General features: G+C 37.6%; 3 protein-coding genes across 3 annotated transcripts in view; all 3 read left to right on the forward strand.

Annotated features, from left to right (window-relative positions):
- The window catches only part of rapgef5a (Rap guanine nucleotide exchange factor (GEF) 5a), a 45116-nt gene extending 37793 nt beyond the window's left edge, over window positions 1-7323 (forward strand). The window contains exons 19-26 of the mRNA XM_067503148.1: window positions 112-234; window positions 885-1063; window positions 1161-1251; window positions 1334-1384; window positions 1544-1631; window positions 1733-1797; window positions 3070-3124; window positions 3493-7323. Coding sequence (XP_067359249.1) covers window positions 112-234; window positions 885-1063; window positions 1161-1251; window positions 1334-1384; window positions 1544-1631; window positions 1733-1797; window positions 3070-3124; window positions 3493-3611 — 771 coding nt within the window. The 3' untranslated portion in view covers window positions 3612-7323. The remainder of the gene's footprint in view (window positions 1-111; window positions 235-884; window positions 1064-1160; window positions 1252-1333; window positions 1385-1543; window positions 1632-1732; window positions 1798-3069; window positions 3125-3492) is intronic.
- A 128-nt stretch (window positions 7324-7451) lies between these two features.
- On the forward strand, window positions 7452-12606 carry LOC137126967 (lactose-binding lectin l-2-like). The gene is given in 1 exon segment (XM_067503196.1): window positions 7452-12606. A coding segment is annotated over 1 exon segment (483 nt). The 5' UTR covers window positions 7452-11890; the 3' UTR covers window positions 12374-12606.
- A 708-nt stretch (window positions 12607-13314) lies between these two features.
- Window positions 13315-19148, forward strand: cdca7b (cell division cycle associated 7b). The gene is made up of 10 exons (XM_067503184.1): window positions 13315-13496; window positions 14821-14964; window positions 15065-15165; window positions 15978-16206; window positions 16301-16363; window positions 16504-16686; window positions 16883-17041; window positions 17177-17326; window positions 18207-18343; window positions 18712-19148. Exons 1-10 carry the CDS (start codon window positions 13479-13481, stop codon window positions 18731-18733), a joined length of 1206 nt encoding a protein of 401 aa, XP_067359285.1. The 5' UTR covers window positions 13315-13478; the 3' UTR covers window positions 18734-19148.
- The last annotated feature ends 698 nt before the right edge of the window (window positions 19149-19846 follow it).

The raw sequence follows: 19846 nt of genomic DNA on the forward strand, positions 1-19846 counted from the left end.
CTTAATGCTCTATAGTTTATTATAAAGCTGAGTTATTGTAGCTGTTTTTTACAGTGCCCTATTGCCTTAAATAGACAGTATCTGGGTGTTTGTGTGTGTGTGTGTGTACAGCCTCCTTTAACGGACAGTGCCGAGCTAAGCAGGAGGCCAGTGAGACTTTTAGGCATCAACACGTGGGACATGGCGGCTGCGCTCACACACCTGGATTGGAGCCTCTTCAAATCCATTCATGAGGTACAGCAGTATGTCTCTGTAACTCACTCACACTCACAAACACACACACTCTCACACACACACACACTCTCACTCTCTCTCTCTCTCTCTCTCTCTCTCTCTCTCTCTCTCCCTCTCTCTCTCTCTCTCTCTCACATATATACACTCCCTCTCACACACACACATACATATACACTCTCTCACACACATACACAAAAACACACATACATATATAAATCTATGCCTAGTTCATAATAAATTCATATTTATACCAGATTTTGCTGGAACATAAGCATTAAAGATGCAAATGCTCTTTAAGACTTGAGTACAGGAAGTCCTGCATCTGAGTGGCTGTCAGAGAGAGCAGAGTATTTCAAGAAAATGGGAAAGCAGAGCAAAGACTAAGACACGAACTATATCATGCCTTACATTATGCAAGTTATTTTAGGGAATCTTAAATATTTTGTGTTTAATTTTCTTTTATGTAACTGAAAGTGTTGTATGTAGATTTAGAAAACAAAACAATATTAAGATGTCAACTGGGGCGCTAGAAAATCTTGAATGGTATTTAATAATAGCCAATGATCTCAAAGCTAATACATATTTTTTTATGCACTTTTCCAAAGTAGTTGAGTTCCTTCACTCATTCTGTGTCCTCCTTCCACATGCAGCAAGACCTGGTGTACTACACACTCAGTCGTACACATGGTACTGGTCACACGGCAGCACTCTCAGTCTTGCTTCAGCGCTGCAACGAGGTCCAACAGTGGGTCATGTCCGAGGTGCTCATGTGCGTTTCACTCAACAAGAGAGTGCAGCTGCTCAAGAAGTTCATCAAGATTGCCGCTCAGTAAGAACGCACACAGATATGCACAAGAAAAGATATGTGTGTCAAGTTTCTTTCACTGTATACTGATGAACTATAACTACTGCTTTTGTGTATGTAGTTGTAAAGCGCAAAGAAATTTAAACTCTGCATTTGCCATCATCATGGGTCTCAACACGGCAGCTGTCAGTCGACTCAACCAAACCTGGGAGGTAAGTGTGTGTCTGCACTTAGTGCATTTGTACACATTCTTTGTACTTTAAGTCTAATTCTGGATGAACTTACTTCTTTTAGAAATGTCCGGGGAAGTTTAAGAAGATTTTCTCAGAGCTGGAGCTCATCACGGTGAGACATTGTGACCTATAGAGATATATACAGTAGTAGAGATACATGCAGATAATCACTTATCTTTTCTCTTTTGATTTAACAGTTCCATGTTAAAATCTCTCCTTCTTTTCCAACCCTTTTTATTTTGCTTTAATTTCTCTCTTCCTCTTTCTTTAGGATCCCTCTCTAAACCACAAAGCCTACAGAGAAGCCTTCAAGAGGATGAAACCTCCTAAGATCCCTTTCATGCCTCTTCTCCTGAAAGGTATCCTCTCTAATCTCAAACACACACACAAACAAATGAACACACACGCACTATGACTTTATCGTTTTTGTTGTCTTAATACAACTGTCCACTGCTCTTAGATATCACCTTTATCCACGAAGGGAATAAGACCTTTCATGACAACCTTGTCAACTTTGAAAAACTGGTGAGTTTATTAAGTTCTTTATCATCTTTCAGTGTTTGAGGCTGTGTTTCTATTTAACTAAATTGTATCAATACTATTACTTCTGTTTATTTGCTAGATCTTGAAGGTTACAGGGTTTTCTGTATGTTTTGTACTATAAGCTACTGTAGGTTCCCTGCAGTAAATTAGTGGACTGACACTTTTACATTGCTTTAAAATATGTTGTGAATGTCTCTAATCTGAGCAGTGGCACATAAATTAAGAGTAAGGAGACTGTTTGTACTGTCATCTTTTACCAAGGCCATACCGTCTATTTTGTGTGTGTGCACGCGTGTGTGTATGTATATATACATATACATACACATGTATGTATATATACATATACATATACATACATACACATATGTAGACACACACACACATATATATATACATATACACACATACACACACACACACACACACACACATATATATATATATATATATATGTGTGTGTGTGTGTGTGTGTGTATATGTGTGTATATGTATATATATATATTTGACTATAAATAAGAATTGAAAATCGCGCATTACAGTAGAGCCCCTGAATGATAATACAAGCCCTAATTCATGCATAATATAATCAGATGAATCAGAAAATGACTTTGAAGACAAATGACCCTCACTGTTTCTTAAAGGCAAATTTAACAGTGCACACATTATGTGTCATCAATTTATTTGAGTGCTTTTACATAAACCAGGCAAAAAATCCACAAATTGCTGTAGGTGCAAAGGTTGGCACTAAGTGAATATCTTGCATTTTGGCTTGAAATACTGAAAACTCAATTCTTTAACGTAGGTAAAATATTAAATTAGTTTACTGTTGATCACTTTATCAACTTATCAGCTAAGGGTTTCAGCTTTAATTGGTGTTGTTGAACAACCTTCCGCTGCACTTTGGGTTATTTAACAGTTTATTTCTTCAGAAGGAATTGAAAGGAAGCCATCTTGTTCAAAGTAGATACAGGGATGAAAGCTGTTACAGGAGCTCTGCTTTAAATGCATCAGTGCTTTAAATGGTGCTAGGAGAACAACATCCAAACAAGGTTACTGCCATTGTGATCACTTTGGGTCTTTAAAATAATATAATTACATTAATAAGAACAAAAGTGTAAATTTGTCGGGCCTAACGGTAGAAAACCAGTACATAAGGAAGTGAATGTAATTATTCTGTTTAGTGGTTCCCTTAAATATTAGATCTTTACATTTTGATATTGCACTGATGTGTCACGTTTTCCTCTGAACCAACAGCATATGATTGCAGACACAGTGAGAATGATTCGCCATTGCCAAAGCGACCAGCCAGGTGAGTCGTCTTGTTTCTATGTGAATCTACTTAAAGAAAATGATCCAAAAGTCAAACAATAAACTCTTCATTTTAATGGGCTTTTTTGATTTCTTAAGACAAATTGATTGTTTGGATCCAATCATTCTGTGATATCTAGTGCCCTCTGCTGTTGAGTTAGTGTACTGCAAAGCCTGTTGTCTCTCCCACTCAGGTTTCTCTTACAGTTTCTAAGCAACCATTTCCAGACTGTCTTTTCTTTTCTTTTAAGGCCATAAAACAGACTGTGTGTGTGTGAGTGAAACAAATGTCTTTGAATGTGTGTCCTTGAGTCAAACAGAAAACACTTCTTGTGTGACTAATGCACATGATTTGTGTCTGTCTCAAAGGTAATGAGGTAATCGGGGTCGACAGTGCAGAGGTGAGTGCAAGCGTTCACTACCTGCACATTATCGACAATCAGCAGACACTTTTTGAACTGTCACACAAACTGGAGCCTCGCGCCTAAACAAGCATGCACACATACAGTATACACTCGTGGACTGGCACGCAAACACTGGCCAAAGTGCAGTGGGCGTGCTACCACTGTGTGACACCGACGATGCTTTGTACAGCAAAATGTCACACACTCACACATACTCTGCAACAGAATCACACTACCCACCAGTGGTGCCAAGTGGACAATAAGGTGCCATGTGTTCTGATAAAACCCATGTGACACAGAGCTTCATTCTGCCTGTTTTCTGAAGTCCTCATAACACTAAACATTAAGGATTCATACACTCTATACACACTCTTTGAGTGTGTCTGTCCACAATATGAAATTCAGCACAGCAAGATGGAAATGAAACAGATTGGGACAGAATGGACTGAGAGAAGAGGAGGCTGTAATTAGTTTGTATAGTATCTGTTGGACTGAATATGCCCTTGTTTTGTTCTTGTGATGAGCTTTCGTTATTTATGTGCTTGTTCAGCAGCTACGTGGTTCTTTTTTTTCCGTCAAAATCTTTTTCACTCCAACATGAAGGTCAACAAAGACTTGATAGTCTCTTTATCACTTCAGTTACAGACACAAAAACGTCTGTATAGAGGTGAGTTGTGGTTAGAACCTGGTGGCAAAAATCTGCCTCTTCAGTGGTCTCATACTATTTCATCTGCATAGCACATTTCTCCTATGATGCTATAGTTTTTGAGGTGTTTGATGTGGAGCTTTTTTCATTGTTGTGTTTTAGCACATTATGTTACACAAGCAGCGGCCAGTGCTGAAGCAGTACAACAGTTTTTATCTTATGTATAACTTTTTACCTTTTCTTGCCAAGGCTGTTTCCACTAGTAGAAATGTTCAGACTTGGCACCAGATAAAAAATGCAACAATAACACATGTTGTACCTGACATCTGAAGGAAGTAATGACTGACCGTGACGTTTGAAGCTCTCCTGACTGTGCCAGCTTACATTTTAAAGTCAACACTCATCATACACTATATGATGTTTACGTGTGAATAGATAATGGCTGTTTTACATTGTATATAATATTTTAACATGTTTCAGTGCCAAATGTCACATTGAGTCCTGCAGCACAGGTGCACTATAGAGTTGGTTGGTTGTTTAGAGATCCTCAGTGAATTTTGTTTTGTGTTTGTCACTGTTTTTGATTTACTTGAATGAGCCCTGGAATGACTTCAGGTCCCTGATCATGTAAAACGGATCTTAACTCAGATTGTGATGACTGAGTTCTGTGTGTGTGTGTGTGTGTGTGTGTGTGTGTGTGTGTGTGTGTGTGTGTGTGTGTGTGTGTGTGTGTGTGTATGTATGTGTGTGTGTGTGTTATCCCACTCACCCAGGATTGCTATGGAAACACAAACTTGTTATAGATGTTTTTTTTGTACTTTCTTTTTTCGTTCTGAATGATAAAAGTCAGTTAGGTGCAGAACTTTTTTAAGAAACTGCTTAATTTTACAAAATCATGTTAAAGTGGATATTGTGACTTTGGTGATTCATCTTTACTGGCTGAAAAGACCACTTTGCTCAGAAGTAGTCTTGTGAAAACAGTTTGTGAAAACCAACACAGGGTGTGTTATATAATAAGAGCACAAGGCCACAGCCTTCCTCCATTACAGTAAGACTGGTTGGTCCCAGGTTATTCTAGCACTGGTTTATTCTTTGATTATAATTTTTACTTAATAATCTTGGCTATTACACTACAGATTGACAAATGAATAATTATATATTAATCAAATCAGTTCTCATATTCCCATTGACTTGGCCATGACTTAAAAAACATTGATTATTAAAATCCCTGAGTATCCACATTGTCTTGTTAATTTTCCTCTTGCTGTAGTCTATAGAGAAGAAATGCAACATGGGATAAAGTTATTAATTCAGACATAATGTATTAGTGAAGAAGACATGCATCCTTTAGAACTGTGAGCAGTCTTTATATATTTCTGACCTTACTATTGTTTGTTATGGTTTGTCATTGCCCTCAATTTGTTCATACTCTCACTACAGTGGTACATTCTGCTGAGTAGGAGAAACTCCACAAAGCTGACATTCCTAAATGTTATGTAGTGATGCATGTTTTGGATGATTGTGTAATACAGTAGAAGTTGTTGCCACAAAGTGCTTATTTCAACACTTTCACAGCACAGAGTCACTCTTTACTGTAAAGTTAATCTGTGTAAGATGGTAGACACTGTATTTTCTGAACTGTTTCTCATCACAAGAGTTCACCTTTGAATATATATGTATGTATATATATATATATATATATATAATTCAAAGGTGATGTAAAAGTGAATTAACATCTTGTGTTATGGGCAGTTTAGGTAATGTTGATGCATTAACAACATCAACAACAACAAAAACATATTTTCTGAAAGAGTTTTCTCATCTGTTGTTGTCACCAACAAATTTTCTTGATGCTGAATGTAGAGACAATTTTGTGGACAATGTTGTAATCACCAGTTTAAGTATTTGAAATATTATTGATATAAAGTGCAAACACATACTGATCATGTGTGTTTATTGTCCAGGAAGTGTTACTTGATATGACACATGAATATCAGCACTTTATGAGGAGTTATTTCTATCCAGAGATATAATGAAATATATTCTGATAACGTCCATCTAAATTCTGAGAAATTACAATAACATTTGTAGAATGACAGTCATTGTGGTTCCCAGAGACAGTTAGAGGATTAATGCTGAATGTTAAACTACCATTTTGCTGTTTAGCCTTTAGCTAAAAAGTTAGGTTACTAAACATAAGTATGAGTGAAGTGTGTTAAAGTCATTGAACTGTTTTTTTTTTAAAGTCTTTTATACAGCTACAATATATTTACCTAATGTTTGCCATACCAAACCATGAAATGCAGCAACAGCACCAAAACGAAGTGTGTGATGTTTTATTGTTTTCATTTGTAAGTCAAACACTCTTTCTTCTGTTACAACGCTTCACTTTAACAAAAGCTTTTTATGAAAGGAAGCCTGTGATGATTCAGCTGCTAGTGCTGATACCAGCCATGGTCTTTTCACATTGAGCGTCACAGAAAGGGCCTGTGGTAGTGATGTTTACTATTAAACTGTACATGATGCACACATGCACAGACACACCTCTGCTTATTGTGTTCAAAGAGCAGTACAATAGTGCCACATTAGTTATTTATTGTAATATGTTGTTTATTTATGTGCCTCTAAAGTGACAAACTGTGACACTTTCAGAGGTTCTACAATGTGGAAATGTACAGTTGAGATGGAAAAACATGGTTAGATGCTGCAATGCTGGAATGTAAAGTCCTTGTTAAATTCTGAGACTTCTTGAGGGCAGCGGAGAGCAAGTCAATGTGATTACAGTATGCTCGTCTGTGTCCTGTGTCAGAAACTGAAATGGGAAAGAAAAAAAACAGCAGAGTGTGTTTGGTGTCATGATCATGGGTTTTTCTTTGCATGATAAAAGAAAAATTTAGTTCACAGTGCAAGAGAGGACACATTGAAGGCTTTGTACTATTGTAATATTGTTTATGTGTAAATATATGCTGATGTTTGGTATGTTGTTATATTTATCAGTTATAAATGGGAAAAAAAGTCAGCCACAAAGCAATACATCTCCACTCGTGTCCCCTTATCCTTCAGACAACTGAAGCCACATGTGTTTTCTAAAGTTGCATTTTACTATGTTGAAATTTTACTGAAGATTAATAAATGATACGTTTTATGTGACATCTCTATGTGAACTGGCCTTTTATTTATATTTATGCTCACATTCTGTGTAGCTGTGGAGGTATTTGTGCACAAAGGGGAAAAAATGCCATGATACAAAGTAAAACACACAAAAAGACAAATTATAAAAATGTGTGAATTGACAGCTGGGTCATATGCTCATGGAGTTAAGATCAACATACAACCAAAAACAGTAGTACAGTCTTAACTGCAATATTTTGATTATGTACTATTTAATTGGGACTCTAAAGAGACACTGGAATGGCATCACAGTGTCTTTAGGCTCAGCTGGTTCTTTATCAGGGGCCTTCAAAAGAAATTTGAAAGTATTTTGCACTCAGCACTTGGATAAATTAGCTATGCATGATTCTTGCATATTGATTATTTGTATTATTTTAATCGGGTTCAAGAACTGTGACAAACAGAGAAGACAAATGGATGTTTGGATACTAAAACTAATTTCATCCTACAATGGTGGAACGTCTGCAGCGTCACTCCCAAATATTCAAAAAAACTGCTGAAAATCACCTTCCTATCCACTTAAGTCTAACCCCCCCCCCAAAAAAACTTCCTGTCTGCTCTTTCTTGCTCTTGCATCTCATGAAACGGAAACACTTCTTCTGATAGCAATTTACTTTGATCTTTTCTCCTTGACTTGGTCCTTGACCTGTTTTCTTTGAGAAATATATTACTAAGCTTGTTTATAATACAACAAAACTATAATAATCTATAAAAAATAAACTATAAAGAACAAATATGTGACACAGTCCAACAGCTGTTAAGGATTAGTGACCATTTACTGCTTCTTGTGGGTTTCCTTGTTCCCTATTTCCTTTAAAATTTGGGTTTGGTTTTAAACAGACACTCCTTATGCACTTTTCTTATCATCCCATAATAGATCATAATATTTTATTGTACAACTGAGAAACTGAGATATTTTACCATTTCATGGAAAATATTAACTCATTTTGAATTTGAATTTAATTTCTCAAAGTTTGAACAGCGGCAACAAAAGGCTGGAAAAGTAATTACCATAAATCAAAAACAAATGGAGGAACATTTGGCAACTAATTAAGTTAATTTGCAACAGGTCAGTAACATGACTGGGTATAAAAGGAGCATTTCAGAGAGGCAGAGCCTGTGGAATGTAAAGATGGTCAAAGCTTCGCCAATCTGTGACAAACTATATCTAAAAACTGTGGAACAATTTCAGAAAAAATGTTTTTTAACGTAAAATTGCGAAGACTTTGAAAATCCCACCATCTACAGTATATAATATCATCAAAAGATTCAGAGAATCAGCGCAAGGAACAAATCCAAAGGTCAAAACTGGATCTGCATTATTATCAGGCCATCAGGTGTCACTGCATTAAACACAGGCATGATTCTCTACTGGACATCACTGCATGGAATCAGTAACACTTCCTGAAATCACTGTCTGTGAAGCCTGAATCTCTGATAGTATGGAGGTGCATTAGTGCCTATGGCGTGGGCTTCCTGAAAAGGCACCTTCAGTGCTGAAAAGTACTTAGAGGTTTTAGAAATGCTCCCATTCAAACATTCCTTTCAGGGAAGGCCTTGCATATTTCACTAAGACAATGCTAAACCACACTCTGCATCCTCTACAACAGCATAGCTTCACAGGAGAAGAGTCTGGGTGCTGAACTGGCCTGACCAATAGAAAACCTTTGGTGCATCATAAAACAAAAATCCAGCAACAAAAGCCCAGGACTGTTGAGCAGCTAGAAACCTGCATCAGACAAGAATGGGACAACATTCCTCTCCTAAAACCCCAGCAACTGGTCTCCTCGCTTCCCAGATGTTTACAGACAGTTAAAAGAAGAGAGAATGTTACACAATGGTAAACATCACCCTCTTCCAACTTTTTTGAGATGTATTGATGCCATCCAATTCAAAATTAGCTAACATTTTCCATGAAATGTTAAAGTTTCTCAATTCAATATCAATATCTGATTTATTGTTTGTGTTCTATTGTGAATAAAATATCGGTTGGTTAGATTTGCAAATCATTGCATTTCATTTTTATTTAAGTTTTGTATTTGATATAATGAACGGATACATTCTTTAGTGCCACATGTTACATTGAGCTTATCCAAACTGATTCTGTAAAGGTGTGAAGGGTTCTGAGTTCTTGTCTATACATTGAAAAACTCACCTTTAAACATAGACTCTAATCCCTTGGGAATGTGCACACTTGAGAAGAAGAGATATTTGTGATTTAAAGTGGTGAAGCTTTTTGATGAACGAATCTTTGATAAATCTCTGATCCGCAACTTTTACCCATCTAATGGTTTCAAGTTATCATGAGGAAATCCAGTGACCAGCACCAAATGAGTGTCCACTTATAAGCATAGAATCTGTTCTAAGAAAAAACTCAGTAAAGTAATGTACTGTATGTACAGTACATGAACAGGCGAAGATGCACCGATTTGTTGACCGTAGCTCAGAATTGGTCCATATTCACTTTGTTGACTACATTTGCCTATCAGCATCTAAGATGGTGGTGACCAGTATTGCTGGAACATATTAAACATATTCAGGTTTTTCCTAATTTATTATGATTCAATTGTGCTTATTCATGAAGAGCTTTTTTGCTTCCCTGACACAAACGGGGGAAAAATCACAATGAAAAGGAAAATGAAATTGGAATCAATTATTGCCCAGAATTTCACAATTTGTGCATCCTGAGTTATTGCCTTTCTTTAATTTCCTTAACATTTTAAAAAAATGATGGATTATTAAACACTAACATGATGTTGTTCCTCTTCCTGTTTTCTCTGACTCCGGGTGCAGCGATGCCTTCAGATTTCCCTACAGAAAAGCTACTGTAATGGCCAGTGCTATAAGTATATCTCCACACTTAACACTTGGGCTGATGCAGAGCTCCACTTTCTGTCAGAGAGAGACAACCTGGTGTCTATCCAGAGTTTGGATGAAGACGTTTTTGTCGAATCCACGATCGGTCCATGAACTGCGAGCCTGCTGAGAGATTCCTGTAGATCAGACTCAATTAGAGAAGGCAAATGGGATGTAAATGGTAAATGGTCTGCACTTATGCTTTTCTACCTATTGGCACTCAAAGCAAACTCAAAGTACACTGCTTCTTATTTACCCATTCACACTCACAATCACACACCCATTCATACACCGATGGGGGAGGTGCTATGCAGCTGGCCAACACTCACCAGGAGCAACTAAGTTGGTTCAGTGTCTTGCTCAAGGACACTTCGACATGTGACCGGAGGAAACGGGGATTGAACCAACAACTTTGAGATTGGTGGACAACCGCTCTTCCTGCGCCACAGTCACCCACTATGTTAGATTCTAATTTTAGAAACTATGAAGAATCTAATACACAATACTTTTTATATTGTGCTTTTCATAATTTCAGATGCTTGGAGTTTCCTAAAAGATGAGGTGATTTGCAAATAAGAATGCTTTAGGATATATGTCAGAGTGAATTTATCTGTGTCAGACATACAGGGTTTTCTGCCTACTGTGTATCCATTCTCTTTTTCTCTCGTTTCAAGCCTGTTTTGTTTATAGACATGATAATATTGATAAGCACGGTTATAATGCAATAAAATATAATAATGAAGAAAAAACAAATGTGTTATAGTCCAACAGCTGTTATAATTAGTGAACATTTACTGCTTATCGTTGGTTTCCTTGTTCCTTGTTCCTTTTAAACAGACAATGGCATCCGGCATAAGAAATGTGAAAATTGATGCCCGGTGGCAACCCGGAACTCACTGGATAAGCCAAAAGGACAAAAAAACTCAAATACACTTTTCTTATCATAAGATAATAGATAATAACGTTTTATTGTAGCTGAGATACAGTAATGTACGAACACGTTTTTCAGTGCCACATGTTACAATGGTTTTGCTGACCTGATATTGTAAAGCTGTGGAAAAAAGCCACTTTTTAATACGGAACTAAAGTTTTCATAATTTTTTTCTATCTATAGAAAAACTCAAGTTAAGACAGACTTTGATCTATTTGTAATTTGAAGTGGTGAAGCTGGAATAAAAGTAAATATTTGTTGTCTTATCCTGCTCTTTTCTCTTTTGTCAAATTCAGATGGAGAGAAAAGCAACAAGAGGTTGGATTTATTGTGTGGTCAGACTTACTTATACATACTTATGTTCCATTTTAATGAATGTATGCTCCATATTTGTCATTATAATGTTGATTCTTCTTATTTACTTTTTTGTTTAAGTTAAACAAAAGAAACACGCCTCCCTTCATGTCTCCTTAATGGTTGGACAGCTGAAGCCATGTTTTTTCTAGTGCTGCATTTTACTGATAGATGTTAAGTTTTTTGTAAATTGATGGGGGATTTTTATGTTATGTGCATAAACTGTGAAGTTGCATATAAATAAAAGGGTTTGTCAAGTGCATTTGACCAATGATATTACACCAACCGTGTAGACACCCTCTCTGAAGCATATAAAAGAAAGTGGACTGTCATAACATCCAACACCACTTCAACACACTGCAACTCTGCAACACTCTCAAAAGACTCTGAGACCCTGTCGTCAACATGCTCTTGTTCATCTTCCTTTTGGGTCTGACTCTGGGTGCTGTGTCCCCTTCAGATGTGCCTTAAGTGAAGCTACAGCGTGGAAACTGTCCGATGTTCTGGTACAGCTTCAAAGGCCGCTGCTATAAGTACATCGCCACACGTATGACCTGGGCTGATGCAGAGCTCCACTGTTTATCACTGAGAGCCAACCTGGTCTCTATTTACAGCGTGGATGAGCAAAACTTTGTCAAATCTCTGATCAGCAATTTTGACCCAGGTAATGGACTCACCTGGATCGGACTCAGTGACATCCACAAAGAAGGCAGATGGATGTGGTCTGATGGTTGTCCAGTGAGGTTTGTCCTTTGGGATGAGGGACAGCCAGACAATGCTGGAAGAGAACACTGTGTTCACACTAATTTAGGACGATGGAATGATCTTCACTGTTCTACCACAAACACGTTTGTTTGTGCATCTCGCATAGTTTGTCCTGTTGCTTGATAACAATATGTTTAAAATCCGTGCATGTTCAAGTACAGAAATTGTTTCATTTATATTTTTTTCATAAATTTTGGACATAATAATTTTAAAAGATGATATTTCCCAAACTTTTGAATATTGTGAAATTCGTCTTCATTAATCTATAGACAGAACTACTTATTAGATACTGACAGATAATTATGTTTAATTGTACATTAACATTCAATCCTTCTCATATTTAAAAATGAAAAATAAAGGAAATTGTTCGATGATTCTATTATTGTAGTTATGTCTTTTACACAAGGCCAAAAAGAGACAGCACTTTACTCTTAGAAGAGAGGGTTGCAACCTCCAGAAGGCCATGTATGTAGCCTTCATATTGGGAACTTAACTGTACTCTTTTGATAATAGCTGTACTAATTATGCAGCACCTTGCTACTTAAATTCATAGTGTACACACACACTATGAATGTGTGTGGGCAGAAACGGACTTTTATGACTTTTTGTCAGAATTGTAATTTAAATGCTGAATTCTTACTTTTATTTGTCAGAATTTGTGAATCAGTTTAGCAGATAATGAGCATAAAATGGACATGAAATTAAGTTAGTATTAATTTTGGTAGCTACTTTTAGTTGATTGCACCGCTGCTACAGTGCCTAAAGACGAACCTCCAGACCGAACCCACTGTTTAAAGACCTGACCACACAGATACATGCAACAATCACATTGGAACTCTGTCTCTGCTCAATTACCACGCCCAGGTGGCAATTTCGCGCGAAAAGACGGACTGCACCATTATGAGAGCGGGGGGGAGGGTCAAAAGAGAGATTATTCCTAAAGATAAACACAAGTCCCCTTTATTTAAACAAGTAAGGCATTAAAGTGATTTTGACTTATTGTTTGGCATGTAGCGAACTTGAAAAATCAATAAAATACAATTATTCGAATAAAGCACAAATGTAGACACGAGTTCGAGAACTACAAAACCCTACTTTTGCAATCGTCGGGCTTGTTTAGCGGTTGTTTTTTTAAATCCATCTCTGCCCATTGACTGTCACGTTTCAAGACAAAACTTTCTGTGGGACAAAAATTGGTTTGTTGTTGTTGCTGCAAAACGGAAATAAAATGACCTTTACATCAAAGGTAAGCGGGAGAGCAGTTCGTGTGAATGTGGTGTTGTTTTTCCTGTTCGATTTGCGATGGATAAATATCACAACGAGTCAAATCGCACCCCATTATGAAAACCATTGTTAACAGCTATGGTTGCCTGCATGGCTTGGCCAACTCGAACCTCCTCCAATGTATTTACATAACAAACATTAGTAACCGAATACTTCTAAAGTTAATTTAGTGTGCTATCACGAACGATCCGTCACAATGGTGTTTACTGAACACTGTTTACAAATCTTGTTTTACATGTTTGTTCTGAGCTGATTGACGAGCCATCTTACACGTGATCTGCTTTAGGTTACATCAGTGATCAGGTGATCGTTTACATTTTTGGGTAAATACATGGACAGTCATGAGAAGCTCAAGATCCAGTATTTTGTAAAGATGCTTGGTAGGGGTGTCTCTGTGTGTTGCCACTTCTCCTACAAGATCAGAGGTCAGCATCTCTTAGGCTCTTTGGGTGGGCTTGCAATGTTAGTTATCAACATGTTTGCCATGGGACATAAACAACGTTGATCACACCAAGTTTGTGTTCCACTCTCAAAAAGTCCAATCTCACTAATATTATCAAAGACTCCGACATGGCCCCAAAATGCAGTCTAGGCCTTAGATAAAGGCTTACAATTTCTTCATAAACCATCTGCTCTGTGCAGGATCCTGGAGACCCAACTCCCACTTTAACTGCTTATAAATATATCCAACATTTGTTGATATGTCTAAACAATAGCAAATTTTGTAATAATTGAATGTAAAGATTGATTTTGAAATGAATGAATGGGTCTTAGACACACTTAAATAATTAATTATACACTATATGGTATAATATAGGCAGTACTTACTACACAGCAAGGCTCCATGCGACTATGGTTTAATGTAATGTCAGGTTACCACTGCAAAGCCTTTATACTTGGTTTCAACTTGGCGAAAAATGTATGGAGCAAATGGGAGGATTATGTTTATGTATTTATTTAACATAAGCATAGGCACAGTGGGACACTAAACAACAAGGATGCCAAGCTAAGTTTCAAATCAGGTGGCATGGTTAAGTAGTGACACAGCTGAACAAACTTCCTTGGTCTCATAGTCCTAGAGCTTTGGAATCAGGGCAAGGAATATCCAGTGATGGAATAGTGCTCCCTCTGGTGTAAAATTTGAAAATGTAACCTTTTATTAGTTACTTTTCTGTAATCTCACCAATCAATGTCTCTGAAAGCGAATATGTGGACTACATATACAACAAATAATCTAATCATCTAAACCTAGTTAAGAATTAATACCTAATGTGTCTGAAAAACAGGCTCTCTGTTTCAAATCCAAATTTATCACTGCTGAGCTCGCTCGTCTGTTCAGCCAGTCGGACAGTGAGGAGGACTTTGAAGGTTTCAGTGAAGATGAGGTGGAAGACGACAGAGGATGCTTTAACAAGAGGCTAAAGACCAAGGTACAAATCATTTACTGCCTGCAGAAGTAATTACAGATGTGCATGATATTACAGCCAAAGTACCAGCCTACATGCTTTGACTTTCTGATTGTACCTTCAGATGGTGGATTCAGACGAGGATAGCGATGTAGACACAGGCTTCTACTCTGATGGTGAGGAGGCCCCCCCACTAAAGAGGCGGAGTCTTTTGGTGGCCCTGAGGTGTGTGGGTGAAAAAATCATTGAGCAAAATAATTGTTGCTATGCCTTTTATCTTAATTTAAAAAATTCACCTCTATCTTGTTTATATCTCTTTGTTGCAATACAAAAACCTTATGCCCAAATACAATTTTTGAGCAGCATCTATAATTTAATGCTGTTTATGATACATATCATATCAGTGCTGCTAAAACAAATAAAGACTGTAGAAGGAAAAAATGTCATGGGTCCTGCTGGGTCAGTGGTAGGGCATTGGGTTGGCAGGCAGAAGGCTGCGGGTTAGAATCCCACCCCACCAGTGTTTGGCCGGTCCCGGTCCTAAGCCCCGATTTAAAAAAAAATAAAAATAAAAAAAAAAAGAAAAGGGGAAAAAAAGAGGGTTGCGGCAGGAAGGGCATCCAGCATTAAAAACTCAATGCCAAATCAACGTGTTGAACAATTTTCCGCTGTGACAACCCCTGAAGGGGCACCCTGAAAGCTGTTGGAACTTTTGAAAAGGAAAAATGTGTCATCTTCAGCACTGCAGCGCACACATATGATTACAAAGCCTTCAAATGCAACATTCATCCACATGACGAGTAATAAACACATAAAGAATATAGAGCCTCCTATTGCTGGGACCACTGTGACTACTGATAAGGTTTAATCTAAGTCCAAAAATTACTTCTAATAACATAGAAATATTAAAATAAAGTTGTTGTTTTTTTCCATATTTGTCATTTTTCTCTAACTATACAGGGCATGTAAACAAGTTTGTTTTTTGGGGCATTATATTGATTCTCCAGTGGTTGAATGATTTTAATCCTGCTCCTCAGGTTTCCTATGAAGAGACCATCTCCTAAACAGGAACAACACAAGAAAAATGTCGACAAGGCAGCTAAAGTCAAAGACAGTCCTCCACAGAGGAGGCAGAGTGTGAAACGGCAGCAGCAGCAATTGGATAAGGAAGAGGAAAATGAGGAGGAAGCAGAAGAAGACAGTGAGGAAGTTCTGTCTCAGAGTATAAGAAAACGAGACAAAAACATTCTGGAAAACAAGGCCATGGTAATAAACCTTTTATAACCTTTTGTTTTATCTACATTATTTCAAACTTTAAATCTGTCACTTGAGTCTGGCCTTCTCTGTTGTTTTATTGTAGCTGGCTAAGCTGTTTGCTGATCTGAGCAGCATGGCTGTCCTAACTCTGCCGACCACCCCACCAGTGAGTGCATGCACCAACACCAGATTTTCACAAACATATGACAGAAAAAAACTAAATACTTTAATACAACATTAATCATCAGTTACATTACGTAGGATTGGATTTTCCAATTTGCCAACTCTGCGTGTTTTACTGTGCAGAAGAAGAAGCGGGCGCCAGCGAAAGCTATGCCACGGAAACGCAAGTTTGAAGCAAATATTGGGTCTGAGCGGAGGAACCCGTCCCGCAAAGCTCGTCCTCCCGAGAACTTTGCAGTGGAGGAGAAGAGTGAGCCACTCACCCACAAAAGCCCAAGGACTGTAGACATCAGGAGGCTGGTGGAGGTATAGTGCTATTTCAGGGTTGTGCTTTGAATGTTTATTGATCAAATAGCAATAATGTTCACACTTTGTGCTTATCCTACATTTCATATTGAATTTTCTGGCACTGTTTCTAGCCAAATGAGAACTGTACCTTATTAGCTGCATAGCCTGTTTGTGCCTCAGTTGTATCTACAATCTTTTGTTGGTGATTGGCCAGGTGGATGAGGAACTTGTTGGTGAGAGGAGGAAAATGAGGAAGAAGAGCCACATTTCCAGGAGGAGCCAGTATGTGGTAAAGTCAGTTGATGAGATCACCAAGGAAGACTTGGACAACATAGCATACCGCAGCAAAGACAAGATCTGGGACAAGGAAAACGTCAGTTGCATTAAGCCTTTACTTCGTGATGCTGTTGTTACTGCACTACACTGTCAGGCTTGTTGGTTTAGCGTGGTCCTTCACTGTGTGTGTGTGTGTGTGTTTGGTTTTTTGTACTCTCCCCCCCCCCTCCAGGGCAGCTCTTGTCATCAGTGCAGACAGAAGACTCTGGACACCAAGACAGTATGTCGCAGTGGTTTCTGTGTAGGGGCCAAAGGTCAGTTTTGTGGCCCATGCCTGAAGAACCGCTATGGAGAGGATGTAAGCACTGTGCTGCTCGACCCGGTCAGTGCTACAATGCATACATTTCATTTTTTCATTTGGTAAAGGTGAGAGGTAGTCAGAGTAATACAGACACAATTTTGTTTGATATCTGTTAAAAAGGGCTCTAAAACACATCAGCTAGATGCACCAACGAAGCATTTTGAAACGAAGAAATATGTTACCCAGTGAGATGTGTGTGTGTCTGTGTTTTTGTTAAATTTTGGGTAAAAACTGAGGCCTCAAGCACAAACAAAAAAGCTAATCTAGGCTACAGTCTGACAGACATCACTTGTTAATTGAGGCAATTTATTGTTGGTTTGCATAAGCATTATTGAAAATATGGTAATTAGGGAAATGACCAAATTCCCAAATATATTTAATATAACTTTAAATGTATTCATAATCTCAGGATCTGTGGATGTTTTAGGCATTTGCTTTTTTTGGCTTTTTGCAGATGCTTTCCTGTTTGTTTTGAAACTACTGTCTCTGAGTTTGAAGTTGCGACACATGGGGAAATACATTACAAGCACCAAATGAGTGGCCACTTATGAGCAGAGAATATGGTGGCTCTGCTCAAAGCACTGCAATTTGAGAAAATGCATGCAAACAGACATAACACAGGGAAATATACAAAAAGAGCTTTACCAATTTGAAAACGGGCACAGCATTAAGAAACGAATTGCAAAAAGCCATAACGCAACCAAATTGCTTTTACCTTTCAGGGCCACCGTAAAAGAATATGTTTAAAGAAAAAAGTATTTTAAAAAATTCAGCAAAGTAACTGCATGTTTGTCCAGAATTTAGGCTATTTAATTTAACTCAGGTTCATAAATGTAGTCAGTTGTTAATTCCCGGGAGATCTAGGTGATTTGAAATAAAATTGTACTTACTCTATGTGCAGGAGTGGTCATGTCCCATTTGCCGAAGAATGTGTAACTGCAGTCTCTGTCGTAAGAAGGAGGGCCGCTGTGCCACTGGAATCCTGGTCGGACTGGCACGCTATAATGGCCACAACAATGTCCATGAGTATCTGAAGAGGTATGCATCTCCTCCTTACTATACATTAATATTTATTCATAGAGTAGAATAAAATTAAGAATATATAATAAATGAATATATTCATTTCATATAGAAATAAGAATAATGACAGACAACAATGACAATGATTATTATTGTTATTACTATAATTATTATTACAGCACAACTATTTTAACTATTTCAGTCTTAAAAAGTCTTCAAAAGCAATTCAGTTCCTTTTTAAACATTTTGAGTTATTATATTAATGATTTATTACTATAAAATTGATACTAGTATTTTGGCTGTAATAGATGCTGTATATTCACATGGTATGTATTCTGATATTAGATAGAACTCATGTCTAACTCGTTCTAATTTCTCCATCACAGCATTCAGAAGGAGCTGAAGTAATGAGGAGAACCTGTTCGTACAGCTGGTACCAGGAGGTGCTGTATAGTACTGTAGAACTCATTTTTAAGCACATTATTAGATTTATATTGGCCTTATATGTAACTATAAAGACAAAAGATACACAATGTTCTCTTTTTATGTCACCTTGTAATGAGGCACATACACTGTTTATATGTTTTATATATATGCTGACTCAAAACTGCATAGGATGCAGAGATGTTTTTGTTTTAAAGCCAGTACTTAGCTTTGAGTTGTATTATTTGAAATATATGTATCAGTACAACAATTGTTATGTTTCTTATGTGGTCTAAATGCAAAAGGTGCATGTTATACCAACCACTTTCCCAGAAATGATAGAGCATACTTGTATTTTAAACTTTAATAAAGTATGGCATTATCTAATGATTTGCCATGTTTAATCTGTTGGGATTTTTATCAGATGGGTGCTTGTTTCAGCTGTCAGCGCATACACAGCCCCACATTGTGTTTAAGGAGTGAAATCAAGTCAACATTATTGTACATTTATTCGAGATGCATACAGCTTTTATTCTGCAGGTGTGGCAGCGAAGGGTCATGTGTAACTCTGTGTTAGTAGGGTCAGGTCCAGGTCAGCTGGACTGGGGAGCCAGTCAGCTGGTCTCATGTAATGACCAGATACTTCAACTGTGGGGCAGAAGTAAAATCACGGTCAGAGGTCAACCTGAGGACAGTCGATGTTTATGAGGCTTCATTGTTAAGCAGTGTGAATGGAAGGTGTATTACAGCTTACTGATCTACAGTGATCTCAGTTTGTGTATTTTCTTCACTTTACTACTATAGTTGAGTTCAATTTCCCGTTTGCTTGGACATAATCTAACCCAACATTGTCGTCAGATAATGGAGTCAAACATCAAAACTCTGTCCTTGTTCTGACACTATAAAAGTTTGTTATATTTAAACCTTTTTTTTTTTTTAAAACATCAAAACACCAGAAAACACCAGAGGGTTCAGACACAGACTGTGGAGGTTTAGGAGATTTTGAAGTGCTTCAAAGGAACAACATATTAAAGGTATGCGTGAGATGCCTGCTGTGTGATCCTTTTTGTAAACCGACGGAGTGACCTGTCAGTGAAC

This window comes from Channa argus, chromosome 1, assembly GCF_033026475.1.
Source record: "Channa argus isolate prfri chromosome 1, Channa argus male v1.0, whole genome shotgun sequence".
Classification (NCBI taxonomy): Eukaryota; Metazoa; Chordata; class Actinopteri; order Anabantiformes; family Channidae; genus Channa; species Channa argus.

Excerpts from the sequence above, each read along its gene's own strand:
- cdca7b (XM_067503184.1), top strand. Across the intron at positions 16,207-16,300 it reads TTCTGGAAAACAAGGCCATG|CTGGCTAAGCTGTTTGCTGA; the intron begins GTAATAAACCTT and ends GTTTTATTGTAG. Across the intron at positions 16,687-16,882 it reads ACATCAGGAGGCTGGTGGAG|GTGGATGAGGAACTTGTTGG; the intron begins GTATAGTGCTAT and ends GTGATTGGCCAG.